Below are 24,535 nucleotides of genomic sequence, written 5' to 3'. Positions count from 1 at the left end.
GGAAAGACTAACGTTTTCCAGGATTTAGTCCGTGATTCGCCCTAGAAGATGCGCTCAATTTGCTTTTCAAATGAGGCGTGAAGAGCATGTGTGCGCGCACCCCTCCAAGTGTGATGCTATACGTTTGGACGTGCACAGCTATGTGCGTGTCTGTGTGTGTGTGTGTGTGTGTGCGACGGGAGCGAGGCTTTGTTTTCTCCGTGCTCTGATGTGTGCGGACAGTCTCACTCACGGCCCACTAAGTGCTCTCTCGCAGCCAATGTGATACACAGCTGCCCATGCTGCTGCTCTTAATTGAATAGACACACCAGCTCCTCTCAGTGAAGGATACTCAGGCATCCTCTCATAGCAGGCTGAGCCAGCGTGACATCCAGCAGTGTAGCTTCAAGCTGCCCCAATCGCAGCTCTCACTGATGATTCACTGTTTACCGATTGTTTCTGCTAAGTGAGGACACAGACAGTATGTCTCATGCCAGCTCCATACCCCCAACACTCCTGATGTTTCACTTCCCATCAGTCAGTCCCACTTCTGGTGTTTTACCTCAGCACTGCTGCCCAGGATGTAAGTCCAGGTGTCCAGGATGAGCTCTTGTGACACGCTGTGCCCGAGTAAGATGTATATTCTGCTGATTGTTTTCCATCAATCTGTCCAGGAAGAATGGATCACTGGCCAGACGCTGTGAGCGGTGCTCTCAGTTTCACATGTCACAATGGAAGGAAAACCTGCACACCATGTGGGAAATGGGGGGGATTGGGAGAGATATGTTCTGTGATAGCAATGGTGGGATCCTGTGGCAGAGTTATGATCTTAAAAATCATATTTTGATTATTCTATGCAAGGTTTACTTTTTGTTCCAGTGTTTTCAAAACTGTACAAAGAGAAAAAAAAGGCACCCAAAGGCTATTTAGTTACTATATCATCCTCTTCTAGTTAGGCCTTTTCATATCTGCTCTTATATATGAGTTTTGTGACATTGAGCTTGACTAATTTGAGCTGCGATGTTAAGAGACAAAAGGAAATCTTCAAGGGAGCATCTCTGCCATAATTAAATGTAAAGCAGGGACGTCAACGTGCAGACAATTATGGTCAACAGCACTGTTCGATCAAAGGGATGATATATTCTTACATTCTTAATATATTCTTTTTTGCTTTGCATTAATCATCAACAAATGAGACCTAAGCACATGTCACTGTTCCACTTCAAAAAGCAGAGCTGAATTTAAAGGCCTTTGTTTGTGTTTATGTAACTCATGTGGGGAGACAAAGTAAGGCGTAGGCAATCGACTGAGGCACTTTGTTGTTTTACACCGCCTCACCCCCCTTTATGTGTGCGCTGCTATCGTTGTTTGTTTGTTTACCGAGTGGCTTGACCTCACTCAGAGGAATGTTCACTTGTTTCCTTTGCTTCCGTGTCTCCTTGATTGTGTCGCTCTCTGATTTTCTCCATCCACGTGTCTCTCCTCTCCTTGTATCTTCTATCTTTCTCTATCTGCCCCTCTGTCTATGTGTCTTTTTCTTTGGTCCTCCCACTCAGAACTCCAGATTTAACTCTGAAGGCTTTGTGGTTAATCACACTTGGAATCTTCCTCGCGTTTGAACGCTCTTCCTCGGCAAACCGTGCTCCTCCTCGATCCCTGCGCGCGGCGCAGGAGAGACTGCACGCTAATTATCCCCAGTTATTGGCTCCTCCAACACGGGAGCTGTGATTTACATGAGGTGACATTCAGTTCAAACACACAGACCTTTTGCAACCTTTTTTTTTTTTTTTATGGAAAACAATTAACAGTGCCGCTTTCTCTTCTGCCTCTCTCTGCCGTACCTGCTTTTTTCTCGCGCGACACCACTCCCTCCCTCTTCCTCTGGCTATTGTCTTCGCACAAACAGACAAGATTTACTGCCAAAAGAATGAAGGGGTGTGTGAGGTGTGACTGGCAAAATTGCTGGCGTATTTTTTTTTTTTTTTTTTTTTTAAGCAGGCAATTGCTTGCTGTTAATTTACAGTTATTCTTTTGGGTAGCTGTTGAGAGAGGAGTTTGGAGGAGCCTTTGAGAGAAACATAAGGCGCTAACTTTAGTTTTGTAGAGTTGAAGCTGACTGTGGTCTTTAAATTAGGTCACGTCCCCCCCCCCCAAAAAAAAGAAAAGCACTTTATGCGACTCTTCTGTATTTCCACCATTGACCCAAGTAAATACGACATGCACTCCCTTGCACACACACCTATGAAGAGATATATAGCCTACACAGGCACGTTCAAACACAAAGACAAACTTACAAGTGTGCCGTTAATGAAGCGCATCTCTCTTCTGTCATGACGCCCATGTTAGCATGACAAGATGTTTACACACACAATCACGCCGGCGCCTCTGATGTGGGCCGAGATGAAAGAGAGGTAAGAGGAGAGAGAAAAGAAGAGGCAGAGACATGATAGTGAGCGTCAGGTATGGAATGCTTTTCTCTGTTTGACAGGAGGACAGTTGTAATAGTACCCCACTGAGAGGCGAGAGTGAGACAGATAGACAGACAGCAGAGAGGGAGGCATACCTGGAGAAATGCATTCTGAAAAGGGAAGACTTTTTTTTTTTTTTCCCACTACAGAGGACTTCTCTGAACTCAACCACATTCTCAAATCTGGAGGAAAACAATTAGATCCACCCGCTTCCCCTTGTCCCGCAGTGTAGATTACAAATGAGCAAACCTGGCATTTATCACATTACTACAAACATTTATTAAAGCTGGTTCCCCTTTAAAGCTGCAGAGATAACAGTGGGTAATTGCAGAGACTGGCTCTATTAGTTAAGTATGCCTAATGTCACTGCCTCAGAGCATTAATGGACGCCGTAGTATTATGTTCCTGCACTCATTACCACCCCACTCCCCTTCAAACAGATACACACACACACACACACACACACACACACACAGACAGAATCACGCACACATATCCACACACCCTTCTCCCCCCTCCATTGACCCTGCAGCAGGAGTCTGTGCCACTCTAATGAGAAATGGAAAACACCGCTCCGCGAGCTCCAAGACACACACATAAACACACAGATATACATGGACACACGCACACTCAATGGGAGACATTACAAGGGGACAGAGGGGTACACTATAATCACACACGCCCAGGGAAACAATTGTGCCGTTATCAGAGTGATCACATTATAAAAGTTTAATAAACACCAAACGGCCTAATGGTGAATTAGCCCGCATCTGCCCTGTGTTGTGCCAGGCTATAATTAGTGATTTAACAGAGACAAACAAATGTTTTTTAACCAGAGTTCTTCACAGCTTTTCACAGTTAACAGATTTTTAGTCAGGCATAAATGATCAAGTTTGTGCAGAAATTAAAGGGAAATGAAGGTCTTTATTCTGCGCTCTTGACTCCAAGACACCAAAAGTCTCTTTCTCTCTCTCTCTCTCTCTCTCCCTCTCACCCACACACACACACACACACACACCCACACGCACACACACACACACACACACATACATACATGCACACACAGAGAGAAAGTCACACAAACACTAACCACCAAGAGGAGAGTTTGGCTCAAACCCCAGTCTGGTTTTCTAAGTGGCACTTGAGATGTGTATGGAGAGAGGCGGATGGGTGCTTGAGATTGCTGAGGAGAAGAAGAGAGAGAATGAAGGGGGGGTGTGGGGGAGGAATAGAGAAAGGAAACAGGAAGAGATGGTGGTGAATGACGTGGAGCAAGACAAGAGGAGGGGAAAAGTACTCTCTTTCTAATCTCACTGGGCAAAAAATAAATAAATAAATAAAATTGTGTTTCTGTTTTGATACGTGTGTTTGCGTGGACACATATGCATGTGTGAATCTGAGGGCAGGGATAGAAAATCGATGACAATTTATAATTTAACAATCACAAGGACCTTTCACTTTTCCTAGGGCCTCCATCCCCATTCATCAATATTACATCAGGACTCAGACTTAGTGTTAGTGAGCAGGAGGGTGAGAAAACAGCTGAGGAGAGAGAATATGGCTTTGGTCCAGTGTGTGTGTGTGTGTGTGTGTGTGTGTGTGTGTGTGTGTTGGGCTTGGGGGTGTTGGGGTAGGAGAAGGAGGGCATCTGCTGAGGTTGTAGAAAACATGGCTTCCAGCATACACAAATGTGCAAACGCACACCCCAACTTGCATGTGTGTACATCTGCATCTGTCCGACTGCTTTTGTGTGTGCGTGTAGGTGTGGGCTTGCCAGCTGAGTGACAGCTTACTATTGATCTGTGGGAGGCCACGGTGTCATTAGACCCAGTATGGACCAGCAGGCACACGTGGAGGTCAGGGCACAGAGTTTGTGCATAAGTACATGTGTGTGTGAGTGCATGTGTGTGTGTGTGTGTGTGTGTGTGTGTGTGTGTGTGTGTGTAGGACTGGGGGACCAAGTGTTCAGTAGTGACAGGCTCAAGCCTCTGAAAGAAAATCAATCGTGTCATAAGAGGAAGGTTTCCTCCAGCCTCCTTCTCCTTCTTTCTTCCCTCCTCCTCTTTTTCCTCCTCTTCTCATCCTTCCTCCTCTTTTCTCCCATTTTCTCCTTTTCATTCTCCTCATCTGAGAGGTCATTCACCCACAGCTCCATTTAAACCTTTGCCACCCTCTTTTTTCTGTTTTTTTTTTTGGAGACTGTTTTCTGCAAACGCTTGTACACAGCACTCCCGTGTCAGGATGGCAGCTGCATGTGTGATGTATGGATCAATTCATGAGGTTATCCTAGCAAAAACCAAGCCATTAGTGACAGAGCTGAGCCTGGATCAGCCCTCATTAACTAAAAGGGTATGTGGACTGTTTGTCCGGATAAAAGAAATGACCCCCAAACCAGGGCCAATTAACTGAGAAGGCTGAGACTAGCTGCATTGATGGCATGTGTTGTTTCGTTCAACACAAGTTTGGTTTCGAAAAGAAACTGATAAGACTTTGTTTTATTGTGAATTTAAGATGTCCTTCAGTTATTTATCGTTAAGGATGAGCACACACACACACACTCTCTCTCTCTCTCTCTCTCACATACACACAGGGCAAGCATCCACCTGTTCTCCTCTCCCCTGTCTCGCCTGAGGGGACTAGTATGGTAGATAACAGTTTGAGTGGGCCTTCTGCAAAACACTAATCAGACCTAACACTGCCTAATTAGCACAGAGTCCACTGATTGGCTTACAGCAATAATTAACACAGGTGAGAATAATTAGCTCCCCATAGACCTGTTTGTGCCTGTGCGTGTATGTGTGTGTGTGTGTGTGTGTGTGTGTGTGTGTGTGTGTGTGTGTGTGTGTGTGTGTGTGTGTGAAGGATGTTATTATGCAGTCTTGGTCCCTAGTGAGACTGAGGAGGCAGAGAGAAGAATCAAACTCATTACTGAAACCAGGCCAACCTGTGTTAGGTGCTCTGCTTTCCCACACCCAGAGAATTAGCCACACAGAGATCCACCTCGTATTTCTCCTTCTCACTCACTCTCTCACTCTCTTTCTGTGTGTGTGTGTGTGTGTGTGTGCGCGCGCATGCATGCTTATACTTTTTCGTTTTTCTTCTTTTTTCCGTCTCCGTCTCCGTCCCTTTCCCCACACCCCTCACCACCACCCCATTCCCTGATGAGTGAAGGTGCGTTTGAGGAATCTCACCGTTAGCTGAACCTGCTAAGATAAGATGAAACACAGACACGGGGCATCTTTCGATCATATTCTGCCTCACTGGTGGTCTGCTTTTTCCTTGTATCCCACACCGAACCCATCTCTCAATCTCTCTTTTGAATAGCAAGAACAGAAGTGTGTGTGTGTGTGTGTGTGTGTGTGTGGGAAGGGGGGGGGGGGGGGGGGGGGGGGGGGGGGGGCTGTGTTCCTCACCATATAAAAGCTCAATTGCATGCTTCTCCCTCGCCATAAAAGAGTGTACCACATTCTCTGTGAAATACTACCAAACTGCTTGGCTGTATAAAGAAGACACAGAACAGCCTGATGTTCCTGAAACAGAGAAAACAGAGAAAGAGTGAGATAATGAGATAGGCTGGGAAGGAGAGACAAAGAAAAAGAGGACATGACATTGTTTTGCTATAAGACTGGCCGTCGTTCATCAGTCTGTAAGCAGCATGGTGTCCTCCATCTCACTCTCCCCGGTTATTTTTACCAAAGTGCTGCTGCTTTGATCAAGCCGACATCACAGAGAAGAAGATGGGCATGAAGACATTGAGAGGGGGTTAATATTGCAACACAATTGACGGCTTGTCACTTTTTAGCTCCCAGGCACCAACATCACCAAGTAGTTAGTTAGGTGCTGGAGCGAGTAAGATAGAGGGGGGTAACACACAAAAACACACACACCCACACACACACACACCCACGTACACTTTCAAGACCCTTTTGTGTGCTAAATAAATAACAACCACTGTAAATTGGTGTTTTCCTGTAGTGTGCGGCTGCTCCCGGGATGTATTTTTCATGTCAAGGCATTTCAGAGTGGTTTAGGAGCGTAGCATGTACAACTAATGAATTTAACCCCCAAAACTGTGCGTAAACACACAGTTTCGCTCTCATACACGCACACACTGGGAAGGGAGTCAACTATTTACCTGACCACAGGTGCGTCGCATATGAGGCAGCCAATTCCCGCCCACATCTTCCTCTCCACACAATTGTTCTCCACCCACCAGGATCCAAGGGAGGTGCCAGGGGCAACATCAGCCTATAATCACAAACTATCAAGAGACACGGAGGGAGAGGAAAGCTCACCGTCGGGCGACTGATCTCCAGTGTTTCGCTGACAAGCTTCACATGTTTGCTAGATTTGTTTTTTGTTCTGTTCGCTTGTGGTAAACACTCACCTCTTGTAACAGGCAGCCGCTACCTCTGTCACACCGAGGCTGTCAACACAACATTCACTTGCACTGTAACCCACATCACACTGAGCTGTACAGCATACAGACACACACACATATGAGGTATACTGTATGTACCAGCAAAATAGATGTACTCAGAGGCAGCTTAAATGCATATAAGAGCTGTTAAAGTGGTGTTTATGGGAGGCATTTGCATAGTGTTCATAGTACTTTCTGATTCCCATACACACACATAATACATGCACACACTCCTACAAGGCACTTCTCTGCCACAAATACACTCAATATGCCTTCCTGACTTAAAAAAAAAATGAAAGAAGGTTGATTGAGGCAAAACAAGAAAGGCTGTTTTTTTTCCCATATTTCCTGTTTCAATAATTAATATGCATGAGTTTTATGGCCGCTTAAGATGCGATCAATTATTCATTAACAGCATGTTAATTGCATCCACAGTCGTGAATATTTAACCAAACACTAAATCAATGAGGTCGAATGAGCAGCAATATGGACATTTTATAAGCTTTGCCAAAAATTAGGTTAGGCTTTAATGAAAACAGCAGAGAACAGATTGAAAAGGGACAAAATGTGAAGAAAGAACCAGCCTTACAAAAGGAAGTTTGTGTTAGAAAGCAGACAATTGGAATAAATGCAAGATTGTTGACTTGTAATTTTATAGTGAGCGACTCTTAGCCTTTTCTCCCTTTGTCTCTTTTTTTTTCTAATCTCCCTTTTTAAATGGAGAGGATGTAATCTCTTCATCTTTGCCCACTGTAGCCAGCCTTTTTTCACTCTCAAAGACTCCAGACTCCTTTGTCCTGGATCTTTGTGTGCTTGTGTGTGTGTATGTGTGTGTCTGTGCGTGTCACAGCGGTGTCTGGACAGTGACATTTCTCTGCTTGGATAACCATCGCGCCCTCTGTCCCTCTGTCCCTCCAGCCATGACGCAGGGTAATGTCACCTGTCAGTCTCAAACTCCTACTTACAACCGCTGTCCCCCCTCAACTCCCCCGCCCCACCCGCATGGAACTTCACCACCCGTCCACCACCCTCTCACCATGACCCTAAATGCTCCTTCCCTGGACCTCACCTGGGGTACAAAGCCCTCACCATCTTCCTTTTCCTGCTCCTTTTGTCCTCTTCTCCACTACCTCATATGACTCCATATCCTCCTGCTCTTTCATTGCCTTATATCCAAATGGCAGCCCCACCCTTTCTTCCCCCTTATTTGCCCTGAGGACCCCAGAATATGGCATAGGAAGACAGCACATATAGCAATAGGCAAAGTCAGGGGTGGGAAGTTGACTTTTTGCCTGGACCCAGTTGCATTCTGCGCCTGTTTTCAATTATTCTCCTGGCACTGGCAGAGTGGAGGTTTATGCATTATATGGGAATGTAATTGACTATAACTGCCCTCTTAACATTAACCAGGTGTACTAGCTGAGTGTGTGAGATTAGGCCCCGGGTCTTGGCTGTTATGGAGTGTTGGCCTGTCTGTGGGGTTGTGTTGTTGTTGATATATTTATATCCTACTCCTGTGCGGTGCCGCCCATTACCACCACATTTATATATGCCTTTTTCCTGCGTGTGTTTCCTTGCACGTCTGTCTTTATGCGTGTCCACACTATGCTCCCGCTTGCCCCTTTGTGTAACTTCCATCATGCATCTGCCTGTGTGCATGTAAGAATGAGAGGGAAAGTAAAGAAAGAGGCAGGATACAGATACAGCCTGCTTCAAGGGGGGCCTGACTTTACAAGGACAAAGTCAAAATGGGCCCATTCACAAGGCTGACACGCTGTGATTTGTATGTATAGTGGTGTGCAGCCTGCAGGGCACTAGCCCAGAGGCTATCACAGACACCCAGACCAGTACACCAGCAGGGGGAGGTGATGGAGGCGAATGGAGAGTGTGTGTGCATGTGTGCGTGTGCCTGTGTGAGAGAGTGTGTTTGTGTAGAGGAAGAGGGGTGTGTGGTGGAAAAAAAGAAGCATCAACAGGCTGTCAATCAAGCCCTAGCCACAGCTTGTCACTCCTCGATAGAGCTCATCCGGGGGAGAATGGGAGTCCCTGGGACCCCGAGAGGAAAAAGGAGCAGGCGCTGGAGGGGAGGTGGAGGCAGCAGGGAGGAGGTGACTGTCTGTCTGTCTCAGTGACTCGAGCTTGATTTGATATTTGATACCGAGCATGTGGCATTTGAATGCAAATCTATTTTGATTGTCTCACCGTCTGATAGGGTTAAAAGGAATCTATAGGGGATATGCATGTATGCATGTGTATCAGAGGGCTGGCTGGAGACATTCACATACACAATATAAGAAAGAGAATTATTCAGATGGATTATATTACTGACCATTTTGCCTGCATCAGGCATTTTTTTCCCCCTCTCTCTCTCAAAGCGATATACAGATATTTAATAGAATAAATACAAAAGGTAAGAAGGTCAGAGGTTACAGAAAGGTGTTGTGTAGTCATCATCACCTCCTTAATGTAAACTGAAGGTGTTTATGTTGAAAAATTCAACTGTGTGTGCAAACATGATGTGCATGTGTACATCTGAAAATCTGAGCCTGTGCAGGATAATTGTTGTGCCTGTATGCGTGTGGAGGATTGTGTTTAAAAGCAAGCATGCCAAGTAGGTAGACAGACGGACAGATAGATGGATGGATAAAGTCGGTATTACTGCAGTATGGAAATCTGAGGCTCAGTTCCCCTCCCAATTAGAGTAGTGACTTCTGAAATGCCATAATACCCATTAATTAGCAGGCTGCTATTTTCTCAGTGATTTGGCTAATTAGTCTGCGAGGCTCTACACTATCTGGACCATTATTATTGGGCTGAAGCCATGCAAACACACTCGCACGCACGCCTGTGTTCGACTCGCTGCACAAACACGAGTGTACACACCGTGCACCTTACAACTGGAAGCACAGTTAAGACTAATTTAAGTGGCATCATTATTTGCTTGTGGGACAGCATGAGAGAGTTCCAGCTAAAGAGTGGTTTGATGAAGAGGCAGACACGCTGCCCTCTTCGTTAGCTATATGCTCTCCGTAATGTGGTACTGATACTGGTAAAAGCCCATCCTACTGTGAGAAACATAAGGGAAGCGTTTCAGCCCTCTGTAATGACTTGGCGTGTGTGTGTGTGTGTGTGTGAGTGCAGCTCTCTCTCTTTGCTTCGACAGTCCATCAGTGTCTCCCACCGGACAGACAGGCCACTGACACAGCACCACAAGGCCAGGAAACCTCTTCAATCACTCCCTCACTTTTCCTTCTCTGTCAGGCAGCAGAAAGGCGTGATTGATCTGTTGTTTCATCACCACCATGATAAAAGAAAGAAGTTGCGCTGAAATAAAAAACAAAGAGGATCTTTTTTTTTCTTTTCTTTTTTTTTTTGGCATCCACTTTCTTAAACTTTATTAATCATCTTCATCAATAGCACAGCCCCATTCCTGGTCATCTTATAGCTCTTCTGTGCGCGTTTGCATGCTCGTGTGTGAATGTATCCTCGCACTCCTTGCAGCACGATGAACTTCATAAGTGTCCCATCACCACTTTAATCAAATTACTTATGAACCAAAATTGACAGTTTTCATTAATTATAAAGGATTATTCTAATTGCGATTCAAATTTATTCATTTAGAACAGACGGCATTCAGTAATGTTTCAGGAAATTTGCATATTAAATGGAGAGGGTACGCTATTAGCTATGCTAATGTATGCATGATTCCTTATTTTGTGATTGGTGGGCCATATGTAGCAGGCTGGGGGTGTGCAGGTGAGGAATCTAGAAGGAGCTGTAATATGTTTGATAAACACAGAGGGATGCAAGGCCAAAACATGCACTTTCACATGTATATGCACACAGACACACACAGACACATACACACACATACACACACACACAAGAACTGCTGGAAGTGCTACGTCTGTGTTCAGTATCAATCTCCCTCTGCCTGTCCTCTGTCACATATTCTTTCTCTGTCTTACATTTTCTCGGTCTCCCCCGCTCCCTGCTTCCACATTCCTCCCTCAAGACCCATTGGAGGGAACAACTTTTCACCCGAGAACAAACATGGCACACTAATTACGTTTCTGATTTCTGATCCTGCTGCATTTAGAAACATAACCTTGAGCCTGTGTACAGTCACAGTCACAGTTATGATTTAATATGGTGTTTAAATGGAACAAAAAGAAAGAACTTTTGCAAGCGGCACATTCATCCCCACAATGTATGGGGCCAGTCCGGGGTTGACACACTGCTCTTTATCAAGCTATATATAGTCGATGCATTATGCATTAAGTTTAACATGTGCTTAAATCAACACTATTCAATATAAATGCATCAGTCTTTAAGTAAGGCAGAGAGGAGAACAGTTAAGGTAAATGACTGCGCGGGGAGGTACACAAGCAGACTGAAGGGCCTGGTCACACAAACACACACACATGCACGCGGTCACACACAGCCTTCGGCTGTGTGGTGGTGTCAACCCAGGCTGATGACAGGGCCATTATTCACTGGTCAGTCCCACGAGGGCAGGGTTTGGGCTGGACAGGGTAGCAGCACGTCCCAGCATGGCAGGACAGCGCTGAGGTGAGAGGGACCAGGACCCTTCATTACTCCTGTGGTTGGGGGCATTGAGCCTCTCTCTCTCTCTCTCTCTCTCTCTCTTTGTCTCTGTCTCCATCAGATTAATGGGCCAGGCCCGACAGAGGAAGTGTTTCAATCAGTGCCGCCTGCCAAGATTGTCCATCACCTAGACAGCCTCCTATTCATCATGGCTTTGATACACAGGCGCACATACACACACGCATGCACAGATGTTTATTTGATTGCATTTTTCCGTTGGCGCTGTGGTGCAAAGTCAGCCCACAGGTAGCGATCTTATCAGGCTACAAGTTGTTGAACCCAGCACTCTTTTCTCCGTCACCAGGAAAGATCTCATTTCCTTGTCTTTCAGTGCTCGCTGCACAACTTCTCAGCTGAATTTTGAATGATCTTTTTCGGATGAAATGGATGAAACACAATTGGTTAAGTGTCTCTGGGACTTCTGTCCCCAAGCTGGGACTGGAGCTCTGGCTCCAGGGGAAAGCGAAGAGAGATATCTCCCAAGCAGAGCCTCTCCCTGAGCGGCAAAGGCACAGCGTGGATCCCCCCTCTGACCGGCCATCTCCCTCCTCCTGGGTCCATTTGTTCTGAGAAATATTTAACGACGGGGCAAATTCAACCGACATGACGTGCACACACATTGAGTAGATAAAGAGGAGGATGGGGACGATGCACGGAGTGAGCTGGAAATGAATTTTTCAGCGCAGTGAGATGTTCTATTTGAATAAATCATGACACTTAAGATAGACATGAGGGCAATATAGAGGTGCCCGCCACTACTTTGAGGAGTAGCACTCCAAAGGACTGAAGTGTGTGTGCGTGTTTGGGAGAGAGAGAGAGAGAGAAAAAAAATTGCCTTTCTTTGTCCATCTACTCCAAAGTTTTTGTGTTCGGTATTTTTATGTTTTGTTTTTTGTTTTTTTACATATTTAGTTAAATATTTTCTCTTCTTAGTCAAGTCACATCTATTTATCTTTCTATCTGATAACAGTCATGTTGAACTGGGTGTTTCTCTTCCAGTCTATCTAAAGTGGGCCATTGCAGACTATTACAGCCTAGTGTCCGAGACCGAGGGCCAGGCCCAGAGACAGACCTGGTTCTGGATTATTAATGTCCCCTCCTGTGGAGCCAGGCCGCCTCCCCCACCCATTGCCCCCCACTACACCCCTGGGGTCAGCCTGCATGGCTCCTGGTGCAAGGCCCCTCTCATAAATCTCCCTAAATTAGTGTGTGTATGTGTGCATGCGCGTGTGTGTGCCTCCATGCTTAAACATATACTGCAGGCAGGGAGACAGGTCACCACAAAAACAAGCCAGTCAGGCTCTCGGTTGAAGTGTCAGTGATGCATGGCGGAAAGAGTGCAAGAAAGAGTTGCAGAGAAAAGAAAGAAAATGAGAAATGAAACACGAGGGGAGGAAAAGAAAATATACAAAACAGGAGTTGAGGAAGATATTTGATTCCGTGAGAGCACCGGACTTCACTTTTAGTTTAGTTGCCTATTTATTACTTCCCCCCCCCCTCCCTTTTTTTTTTGTGCTGTAACATTATGTTTGCTTACAAATATTTACACTTAATTTGAATCTCCCTCTGATTTCATTAGGATTGATTTCCTGAACAAATCTTACTGCTTAATTGCTGAAGTGCAGGAACTTCCATCCTTCTACCTGCCTAGATTAGTACAACATGTCCCACGGTGGTAACAGGCATGGGGAAGTGCTGTTGTGTCACTTAGTTAACCCCCGAGACAAATGGCTCCCCTCCGGAGCACAGTGAATTACACACCTCATGAAGCATATTAGGAGCCAGACACAGGGCTTTTCTTCTGGAGATGATCTGTACAGCAGAAATGGATGGAGGGAGAGAAGAGGGCTGAGTTATGGTATCACCCGCAGCCATTTTTACAGAACATCAGCATCAGAACAAAACCGAGAGAGCAGCGTGAGGAGGGGCAAAGAAGAAAGAAATGAAGCATGAAGATGTCCCACAAAAGGTGGAAAAGATAAATAAACTAGAGCTGCAGAGGAAGACAAAAACCACAGTTCCAAAGTTATCTGTGTTAGATTTGACAAGGAAAACAACTCTTTACCTCATTTGTGGCTAATGTGGCAAAAATATTAGAAAATATAACAGCATTGTCCCTCGGAGGCTTCATTGCTGTTAGCTAATCACTTAGACAATCTTTATCACCACAGTAATAATATTTAGATGCTACAGGGATTACTTAAAAGTTGTGTTATAATTGCTTTCCTTGTTTTGTTTTTTATGGGCAGAGGGTGAGTTTGTGTTTAATTGCTCCAAAGTGACAAATAATGCCCCTTATGATATGATGAAAGTGTGAGATCATTAAATTACTACGCCGACTGGCTGCATGTGTTTATGCGTTCGTTTTCGCTTTTACAAATTTATGCCATGAGGCTTCAAGAGGCCAAGCAGTTATTTTCACAAATTCACTTCCACAGCCATTTCTAGATTTGGGGGGGTAATTACGTGAGAGCAAAATGGTTTTATTTCATTTAATCCAGCCGGCGCAGCAATTTGCACCGGTAATATTTGTAGCTGTGGAGTCTGCACAGTAAAACAGCTGAAAACCACAAGAGTTTCACACACAAAAAGGTAGAGGAGGCAGCAATCGAAGCACGAATCAGTGCGTGTGTGTGTGTAAACCAACTGAAAACTGATGTCTTCAGAGAAGATGCTGCTTTATTTTTCCTTTATTATGTGTAAGACTTTAAAGCATCATATGCAGGACCAAGAATATAACAAATGTAGGAATATAAATACAGAGGCAAGGAGCCCAAATCCCCAAACACGCAGAAAAAAATGAGTTTTCGAGTTTTCAAACAGCTTTTTTGGCATTTTGTTTATTCATTTCACTCTTTTCTATAAATGTTACACGACTAGATAATTATCTAAAAGCTGTTTCAAAGTATTTTCCTACATTAAAAAAATAAAATAAGTTATACTCACTTTGGGAGAAGGGAAAACGTGGGTATTGAGCCTGATAAGAATTGATGTGAACACAGATATTTTGCTTGGTGTCACCTGTTTGTGCTTTGCCTTTTTAAATTGGACTGAACTACCCTTACAACCCCACGGTGTGCACAGAGAGAGAGAAAAACAACAACTGTTAAACACCAAACGGGTTCCTTATTGATCAAAACGCAAAGAAAACGGGATAATAGGCAGCTGAAAGGAGCAAATGAGAGAATTACAAAGTTATCTGTCCATATTTACCGGTCAGCTGTCAATCAGATTATCCATAAATCCGTATGGTAATCTCCTTGCTAATGCATATCAACACACATTGCTCTCTATCCACCCCACTCCCACAGCACACACCCACACTCTGTTGATCCATGTAAATGTGTGCAGTGATGATCCCAGTCCCTCGGCTCTCCCCGGGAGATGAGATGGAGCACAGAGGAACCAGCTCACTGCAGTTTTGTAATGTTTCCACGCGGCTGACTCGAGACACCTTAAGTCATGTAAATAATGAATCAGATGATCCACGCATGTGGGAGATCCACAAGCTGACATATAGTGCAGCCAATGAGGCACGCTGACTTTCTCTTGCTGTGTTTCAGAGCAGTCTGACATTTTCTTCTGGAGCACCCCCTCCTCCAAACTCTAATATTTAACCCTCTGATTTGGTCACCTCTGACTCGGCTGACCCTAACTTTTCTCCTTGCACTTATCCATCATCTATCCATCATGAATAGCAGAGGAGGAGGAGGAGGACAGTTGGGGAAAAGCGTAGAATTGATGAATTAAACAGGAGTTGCAGCCAGGAAGGTGGAGTATGTTGGACAAGTGGAGGTAGGCCACAGCTGTCTATGAGGCTGCTCCCTGACCTCGAGGAGATAAGAAAGTTGGGAGACCCTCAGTCTGTGGGGTCTAACAGCCACTGTAAAAAAAAAAAAAAAAAAAAAAAAACTCCATCTCTCTGCTTCATGAATTATTGAGATATTGGCCTACAGCTTCTAAAATATACAGGAGGGTGGTCTGTCTCTCCTTTCAGATTTCACATACTGTCTACCTCATCTTTCTGTCTGTGTTTCTATCAGTTTCTCTTCTCACTTTCTGCCTCCTTCTCAGTTTTTTCTGTCTTTCCCCCCTTCTCGTTTCGATTTGGCCCCTCGCGCCAGCAAGACTGTAAATCAGAGCACAGACAAAGCCAAAGAATAAAACGGAGCATCAGAGAAAGACAGTTTGTTATTGAGAGCATAAGAGGCTTTTTCTTCTTCTACTTCAAGAGCAGCATCTACCACTAACCAGCTGTCATGCATTTAAAAGTTGTCAGGGATAAATTCACGAGTTCTTGTGTTACATCAGATGCTTATAATGCACACAGCAGTAGGCTGGCCCTTGGAATGAGACACAACTCTAGCTTGTCCATTTATCTTCTTTGCTCCTTTTTTTTTTTTTGTACCTCTAGATGAAGCAATTGTCCAAAACTACTTACTGTGTTTCTCTTGACATGTTTCTCTGTGTGTGTGTGTGTGTGTGTGTGTGTGTGTGTGAGAGAGAGAGATGCGTTCACTCTTGCATGATTATATCTAAGGCAGTTGGCTCCAAACACGCTGCCCAGTGCAGAATCCTAGCCATAACAAATGAACAGAGGGGAGAAAATAAGACATATGAAAGAAAAGCTGAGCAAAGGAGTGATTCTCTCACTGGCTGTTCAAGATCTGTATTGTAAGCAGTTTCAGCTGTCAGCACTTCTTTGAGCTACCTCAAAGGGAAGAGGAGGTGGGGGGTGGGGGGAGTGTTGTAGTTTTATTTTTCCCCTTTTGAGGGTTCCTGTTTATTTGTACATGGTGCTGTTTATTTTTGTGGTTCATTTGATTTTTTTTTTTTTTTTTTTTGGGGGGGGGGGGTGTTAAGACAGACAATGCAGAAGGGAGAGTGACGAGTTGTACAGCAGTGTAGGTTCAGTTAAAGAAGAAGTTGTCAGGCTTCAAGCCTTGAGGTGGGGCTAGGGAATAAATTGTCAGCCGTCCCCCCTTTCTGCTTTTCAGCCCACCCCCCACAACTCTCCCCTTTACTCCTCCGACCCTCGCTCCCTCCCTCCCTCCCTCCCTCCTTCATTAAGTATTGATGTGGGTAGCCATACTTGCCATCTCAGCCTATTAATAATGCATGGCAGGTGCTGTTGATGTGGTCTCTCACACTGAGATTGAGAGAGGCAGGAATGGCAACACTGTGCTGCAGAGTAGCTACAGCACAACCTCCGTCACACGGCTGTGCAGCTGATGGAGGGGGGGGGGGTGTAGTCTGCATCTGCCCTGGTGAGTTTATGGCAAGCTGTGACAGCAGCTCCTAGAGATGGATATACAAGGTAGCATCTTACTCAATATCCCGGAGCTGTTTTTACATAGAAAAGTGGCTTTGTCATAAACAACTGATGGATGAGGGTGGGATAGTGTATGAGCCTTGTCTGCCACTGCTCTTTTATTTGTTTTATTTGTGTTGTGTGTTTTATTGAAGAAGCTCGCACTGTTCATTCAGTGACTCGCAGGTGCTGCTGCAGCAGCTCATGTGATTCTCTTGTTTTTTGTCTCTCTTGCACGTGCAGGTTCTTCCTCAAGTTCTTCCTGAAGTGTAACCAGAACTGCCTGAAGAACGCAGGGAACCCTCGAGACATGAGGCGTTTTCAGGTGACACATGAATACCCACACTACAGTATGTAGCTCAGTGTTTATAGCAGACAAGAGTAATACTTCTTCATTTCTTTTTTCAAGGCAAGGGACACAACCACAGCATAATCTCCCTCCTTTTACATAATAAGAGAAAGAATTCAAAATACCTCTTTCGAGAGAAATGTCCAGAAGCCACAGAGCATAAATGTTCCAGCATTACAAAAGAATTAGTAAATAAATGTCCCGACGAGTCCGAGAGGAATATTGCGACAAAAAAAATGTTAAAGTCTAAAACCACATACATAAACACCACAAACAAAGCTGCAAAATGCCTCATGAGACGTTAAGTGGACGTGAACCCATTAGGAATTCTAAGCCCGAGTTTGTATTTGAAAGCTCTTCAAAGCATCTTTCTGCTCTTTGTTTTGAAATCTTTACAGTTTTGGATGACTCTTACTGTTCTCATAGCATTGTTTTCAGTGGCAGCCAGCAGCTGGTTTTAGGAAAAAGCTCTGAAAATCCACCGTACACGTGCTTCCAGTTCCCTCTGGAAGCAAGGCTCACCGTTAGTAGCCATCTCGGCAACAAGCTTGGTGGTTATTTTGAAGCCTCTGTCTAAATTAATAAGGAAAGAGCTATAAATTACATTTCAGTGGTCACCAGGACATAGAAATTGCATGTCTAGATCACCAGTTTAATCGGAAAGTTTGCACTGTTTACAAAGTTACACTTTGCCTATGCATGAGCACTGACACACTATATCATGGATTTGTTTGATAGCTCCATCCTGAGCACAAACAATCACTGAGTTATCCAACCAGAGCACTTGAATAAATCCCATACTAATGCATGTTATGATAAGCCAGATGCACTTACCTACATCTGTACTGTGATATTAAGAAGCTGAACCTTTAGTGAACCTCGACTTTGAAAACACATCAATGCATCAAAACAGCTGGCAAAGGTGTGGTTGCTGATTGGCTCTTTGGGGCAGAGACAGGACAACCATTACCTCTGCCTTTAAGGAAGTCTCCTATAAATTGCTGTTCAGGATCCAGGGTGTAATATCTCTGGTACAGAGACCAGCTGGTAAAGATAGAGAGGCATTTAGCAGCTAAAGGGCCTGACGTTTCTCCCACAAGTTGGTGGAAACCTACCTACTGCATATCATGCCTTTCCAGCTATTTCAAGAATCAAGAAGACTTTATTGTCATATATATGTAACCATATAATGAAAACATATAATGAAATTTGCGTTCCTCTTTTCCTAAGTGGCAAAAATAATTAGTAATTCCAGGTTTAAACTAAGTAAATGTGACAAATGTGGCAAAGCGGGCAAAATGTTATGTTAACATTCACCCCCACCCCAATGCAAAAGTCCAGAACAAAAAATGAAGTAAAACTTATATAGTGTAAAACACACTGTTCATAAAAGAATTTAAGTGCTAAAATTCCTGTTTTGATGCACAGCCGTTTTTATAGAAAAGTTATTATTCGTACAAAATAAAATATATTAACTAGTTTTTATGAAGTGTAAATAGGAAATATGACAAAAGAAGTCTAAACATGTTTACTTCATAGAAAAAGTCTGCACTTAATCCACGTAGACTTTGCAAAAACTCGTAATGCTTGTTCAGCGTAATCACAACATACAGTTATTGAAGATTTGCAAGCATCTGCGTCGGTGTGGCGATTATTGCTTTTGATCGTTTGTTCCTTAGATTCTCTTGGTTTTCCCTTTCTCAGGTGGTTGTGTCGACTACGGTGAGCGTGGAGGGTCACGTCCTGGCCGTCTCTGACAACATGTTTGTGCACAATAACTCGAAACACGGGCGCCGAGCTCGGAGACTGGACCCCTCAGAAGGAACACCATCCTACCTGGAACACGGTATTAAAAGCAAGAACAAAAACACCTAGGTTCTCTCTCCTATCTTTCTTTGTCTTCCTTACTTTATTTCTCTCTCTATGAATCCTCTCCCTCCCTCTCTCAACCCCTTCCCCCCTGTCTGGCTCCACACTCAACCCTTCCTCTGTCTCCCACTCCACTCCCCTCCAACCTGCTTTCTTTCTTATCTCTCTCCTGTTTCCTCCTGGATTCCCGCTTTCCTCTCTTGTAGGGTTTCTAACTCGAGCTAAGAGAGGAGTGAGTGGTAGCTAGTGAGTCTCTTGTCTCTCCCTTGTGGCTTGCTCCCCTCAGGTCTCTGCCTCTGGGCCTTCTACTCTGCCTCGCATAAGCACTATGTGTCTTATGAGGTCTGTTCTGCTTAAAGCCAACACTGGCTTTATTTCCTCGGAGACCTGCTTTTATCCTCCAGCCCTCCATCACTCCCCATCCCTCAGGTTTTCAAACACACCCATACACATACTGAAAAGCCCCCTTGCACACACATACACACCCCCGCATGCACAGTCAAACCCAAACCTTTAATACTTCATAATGACATGTGCACATGATTTAGGAGCCTGCACTGATTCCCAAGTCCCTAATCCAGTTATTTTCTCATTTCGATTTCCCAGACATTGAATAAGAGAAACATATTTTTTTCTTTGAGGAAAGTCAACCTCACGGATGATAATGACAAAAAAATAAGAGGGGATTTACATGATGGCCTATAGTAGATTGCATTAAGATTGAATGTTATGGTTAAGTCTTTCTAATGACTATTCTCCAGAGGCAAGGTGGACCACTCGTCCCTGCGACTGGTCTCACAGGTGATTAGAAAAGTTCATAAAGATGAGACATATTGGAGACGTCAGCAAGACTTGGATCTTACACATAAAGGAGAGTACACACAGTTCACTAACAGATGTTCCCCGTGTCGGAGAGATTTGTTTGGGAATTTCTTCCCCTCTGATTTTCTGTTTTCCTGGTGATGGGAGTTAAAAGGGAGGAACAAGAGGAATAAAAGAACAGAACAGAGGGTTACAGGGAGAAATGTAAATGTGATGAATGAAAGGGGTAAAAGTGCCTAACAGTATAAAGAAAAGATAAATTGATTTTAAAAAAAAAAAGAAAGAGGACAACGCTTTCTTTTTTTCCCCCTTTTCCCTTTCTCTTTCTAGTGTGGGTTCAGTTTGTGTGCAGGATACGCAACTTTGGGGCCCATTTCAGGCGGTAATAGATGAGCAGTGCATAGAGTTGAACAGATGGCACCGAGGAACACCCCAAAGTATAATCCTATCACATGGATTCACGTTCCACCATCTGGTTAATCCACACACACACAGACATAAACACACACATGCACATCGAGCGCACATAATATCAGCGGCTGTGAAAAGGAGGCATCTTAGGCCATGATTACGGCCACAGATTGCTGCTTGGTGAACGCTGATCTCTGCAGGCGTGTCGGGGGGCTAAATATCATTCCAGCTTGTTGGGGAGGATCAACAGAACAGGGAGTCAGGCAAAGAGCAAAGGCTAGGCTGCAGGGAAAAAAAGTCAGCCTAGTCTAAAGTGGATTATGCCGCTTTACAGAATTACAGCATGTCTGACAAGCTGCATATCTGTTAAGGAGAGGAGATTTAGCTTGTATAAACATGTATTTTCCCAATGCTGTTCTTTTCTTCAATCACATCCAGTAATCTCTGAGTCCATAACACCAACAGATAAGGTCAAAAAGCATGTTGAATGGCAGCTATTGAAGATCAGTCTATTGTTGTGATTCCATGTATGTTGCCTGATAAGATGCAAAGCATATCCTTTAAGAGAAAACACTGAGAGCTTTTAAAATGCAATACAAATATAACAACCAGAAGCTGGAAGGAGCCCATGTGGTCATGCGCTCCACGGTCAGACTCTGAGATACAGCCTACTTACACAGATATATGAAACAGACAGCTGAGCAAGAGCTAAGTGTTTGGTTAATGAAGGCAGTGTATTCAGAGGGCAGAGCTACTGTTGGCTCTGCTCTGTTCCCCGGTCGCATGGCCTTTGATCAGACACTGAGCACACCTGACATTTACACGCCTGCACGCCTTGCCACGTGTCATAAAACAAGTGCACCGCTGCTGCCCTCACACACAGGGCAGGGGTGATATTTAATAACGGGGTGAATATAATCACTCTGATTAGTATTCCTCGCTTGCCCCCCGACCCCTGGGAGAGAGGCAATAGGTGATATATGTGTGTGTGTGTGTGTGTGTGTGTGTGTGTGTGTGTGTGTGTGTGTGTGTGTGTGTGTGTGTGTGTGTGTGTGTTAAAGAGAGGGGGAGCTGGAAAGCAGAGGGAGACTGTACATGCTGCCAATAGCAAAGACGATTTAGGCTGTCGTTAGGTTAGTTAGCATCTTATATATTATCTATTTTTTTCCAGCAACCCCCAGCATCAAAGCCATCAGCCCCAGTGAAGGCTGGACCACAGGGGGCGCAACAGTCATCATCATCGGGGACAACTTCTTTGATGGCCTACAGGTCATCTTTGGAACCATGCTAGTCTGGAGTGAGGTGAGTCACAGTTTAGTCATGTTTGTGTTTGGGGTTTTCTTTGGCTGGGGAGCCAAAACAAAAGTCTGCTTTTGACCACTAACAAGTTATTGACTTGGTGTGGGCAAACATTCTTTAAATGCTTAATTTTAGGACCATTGTATTCAGTACATTATGTAGTTACTGTTGCTCAAAAGTGGCAAAAATACCTCCTTTTTTTTTTTACCAGTAAAAACTGAAAAAAACCACCACACTATTAGTCATTTGATAATTTTGTAATTATTTTCTAGACTAAGAATATAATCAGATGCAACCTTGTTCACGCTGCATGAATTATAAATAAAACAAAACAAAAAAAAAAAAACCTGAATGCAACAATTTGCTATGAAACCATAGCAAATGTTGAAAATGAGAAATGTTCTTGCCAGCAACACAAAATGGGGATTGGGGGGGGGGACAAAAATCATATGGAAAAGCTGGGTAATTATACCTAAATAAATAAATAATCACCTAGAGGAACACTTGTAACAGTGTGTGATGATTTTGTCAGATAAAACAAGAATCCTGAAAAACGATTTCCTTTATTTTAACAGAACAAAGCATATGTCGTTCTTGAGTCATGTTCAGCAGTGCTGATTGTCTGAGGACCTGTATCCAGCAAGAATAGGACAACATTTGGCTTTCACAACTACTCGGTTCCCAAACACTTACATCGTGCTGTTAAAAGAAAAGGTGATGCAACACATTGGTAAACATGTCCCTGTCCCAACTTTTCTAAAATGTGTTGCTGGCGTCAAAATCCGAAATGGGCATATATTTTTCAGCAAGGCAAAACAAATCCTTTTGGTTTCAACAAACCATAGGACACATTTATGCTCTTCCTAAATAAATACAGGGTTTAAATGAATGGGAAAACACTTCATTCTGTTTTAATTTACATTTTACACACAGTCCCAACTGATGTAGTAATAATAATCACTAAATAATACTGGTTTGCAGGACTATAAATGCATATTAGAAACGCTTTATAATCTGAATAGAAGGCTGCTGTTATTATTGTTTCTTTGGCAGCTCTTATTTCTGTCATATTGCTACTCACCTCTCTTCCTGTCTTTTAATACGGTAATATCTTACTACTTGAAATATGTTCACATCGTGCAGTATGAATCCCTTTGTAAGGAGCATCTGCTACATGACTAAAATGTAAATGGAGTCTATGTGTGAAACTGAAGGTCAGTGAGCAGCGCAGCTAAACAGCTTTCGCTTTAGTAAAGGAATAATTCTATAAAAAGCTCCTATATTATCTCGCTGAGAGGTGAGTAGGGCCAAACAATGCTAGAATGAAAGCCTACCTAAGTGAGCAATGAAAAGGACAGTTCGAACAACACACACACACACACATGCGCGCACACACACACACGCACGCAAAGTGCTGGCAGTACCAGCGATAGCTTTTGAGCACTGCTAGTTTTGAGTGCTAGTTCACTACAGTGTGCAGGAAACGAGCACTCAGAGAGGTCTCATCTGTGTTTTGTCTTGTTACCGTTTTCCTTCAAAGACCCTTCAGCGTGAACACACATACGTGGAGAGCGGGCTCATCAACCGCACTAAGTGAGCCTGTTTAAGACACAATTGTGCTTTAATGTGACTAACGGCGGCTTCAGCTGACAGACACAGAGACAGGGGCAGCAGAGACAGGCGCATTATACATTTACTTACAATGTTCAATAGGCGTACGCAGAGGAAAGTGTGTTTTATTCATAAACAGATAACTGCTTTTGAATCCCTCTTACAGAGTCCATGTCAGCACTGATAACCATCCTAAGCCTCACAGTGGCATTGCCTTAGGCTACAAGGCCACCTGAGGGCTTCTGCATTAACGCATCATTTTCAGGCTTATTATACAAAGAAAGAAAGTCAGAGCTGCACAGGAAATGTCCGAGATGAGCCAAGAATAGTCCCCTGTGCACATGCTTCGATATGGAGTATCATCGCATTAATCTGCCTTCCCTTTCTCTCTCTTTTTTTTTTTTTTTTTTTTTTTTCTGTAGCTGATCACCCCCCATGCCATCCGTGTGCAGACTCCACCCAGACACATCCCCGGGGTGGTGGAGGTTACACTCTCCTACAAATCCAAACAGTTCTGCAAAGGCACACCTGGACGCTTCATCTACACAGGTAGCTTCACACTAACATTTACTAATGACACTAATTTACAGCCCCAGTCTACCAATCTGCTGGCTTCTCTGGTGCAACGTTCTCGCAGTTTCTCTCAATTCTATGAGCAACTTGTTAAGAATCAGTTTAAAGCTATAATCGCATAAAAATTTTCACACAGTGACTTTAAATTTTATTAAATTTATGCTATAGCTGCTAAAGTTTTTGTTCAGTATATAAGCTGTCATTTCTCCAGATGGTTTCTCGTGAAAAATGTGCATGCTAAGCAACTTAAAATTCAATAACGCAACTCAATAATTCAGTGGAAAAAGCCTGCTGATCAGAGGAGGAAAAGCATTTGCCCTCTTTTACGAAGCAGGTGAAGGTCAGGGGGAGGTTTAACCTTTTGATTGGTGGGATTATTGAGAATTGACCCTGTCGAAGGCATGATTCAGAGAGGAAGAGGTCTGAGTGGAGTGTGTGATATTTGATGGCCAGTGAAGGGGCATGAATAGCTTGAATGTTACATCAGAGTGAAAAGCCGCAGTGAAAAGAGTGGCAGAGAGAGTGAATGTGAAGCGGTGATTAACCAATGCAAGGCCACAGGTCCTCTGGGAGGTTGTGAATCACATAAATCTGTCTGTAATCTCAACCACTGATAGACTTAAGCTGTAAGCCCAGGCTGGAATTACCAACATTTGACAAAATCACAATTGAGAGTCACATTACTAGCATGCGTTCCTTGCATCTTGTGTATGTCTCAACTACTAAACAGAATCCATGTCCATGCGTCACAGTTATGACTGTGTTTGTGTACTTGTGGGGAAGACTGCAATAGGATGCCTGTGTTTGTTTGCACG

At 43.9% G+C, this 24,535-nt stretch overlaps 1 protein-coding gene across 4 annotated transcripts in view; it reads left to right on the top strand.

The window, feature by feature from the left end:
- The window catches only part of ebf1a (EBF transcription factor 1a), a 53,115-nt gene that overhangs the window by 12,300 nt on the left and 16,280 nt on the right, over positions 1-24,535 (top strand). For all 4 annotated transcript variants that reach the window (XM_030739605.1, XM_030739603.1, XM_030739604.1 and 1 more), the window contains exons 7-10: positions 17,030-17,111; positions 18,840-18,981; positions 21,409-21,539; positions 23,570-23,696. In XM_030739605.1, coding sequence (XP_030595465.1) covers positions 17,030-17,111; positions 18,840-18,981; positions 21,409-21,539; positions 23,570-23,696 — 482 coding nt within the window. The remainder of the gene's footprint in view (positions 1-17,029; positions 17,112-18,839; positions 18,982-21,408; positions 21,540-23,569; positions 23,697-24,535) is intronic.

Source organism: Archocentrus centrarchus, chromosome 10 (genome assembly GCF_007364275.1).
Source record: "Archocentrus centrarchus isolate MPI-CPG fArcCen1 chromosome 10, fArcCen1, whole genome shotgun sequence".
In the NCBI taxonomy this organism is placed as follows: Eukaryota; Metazoa; Chordata; class Actinopteri; order Cichliformes; family Cichlidae; genus Archocentrus; species Archocentrus centrarchus.
Note: the sequence above shows the minus strand (reverse complement) of the source record. Positions and strands in the feature narration are given on the sequence as shown.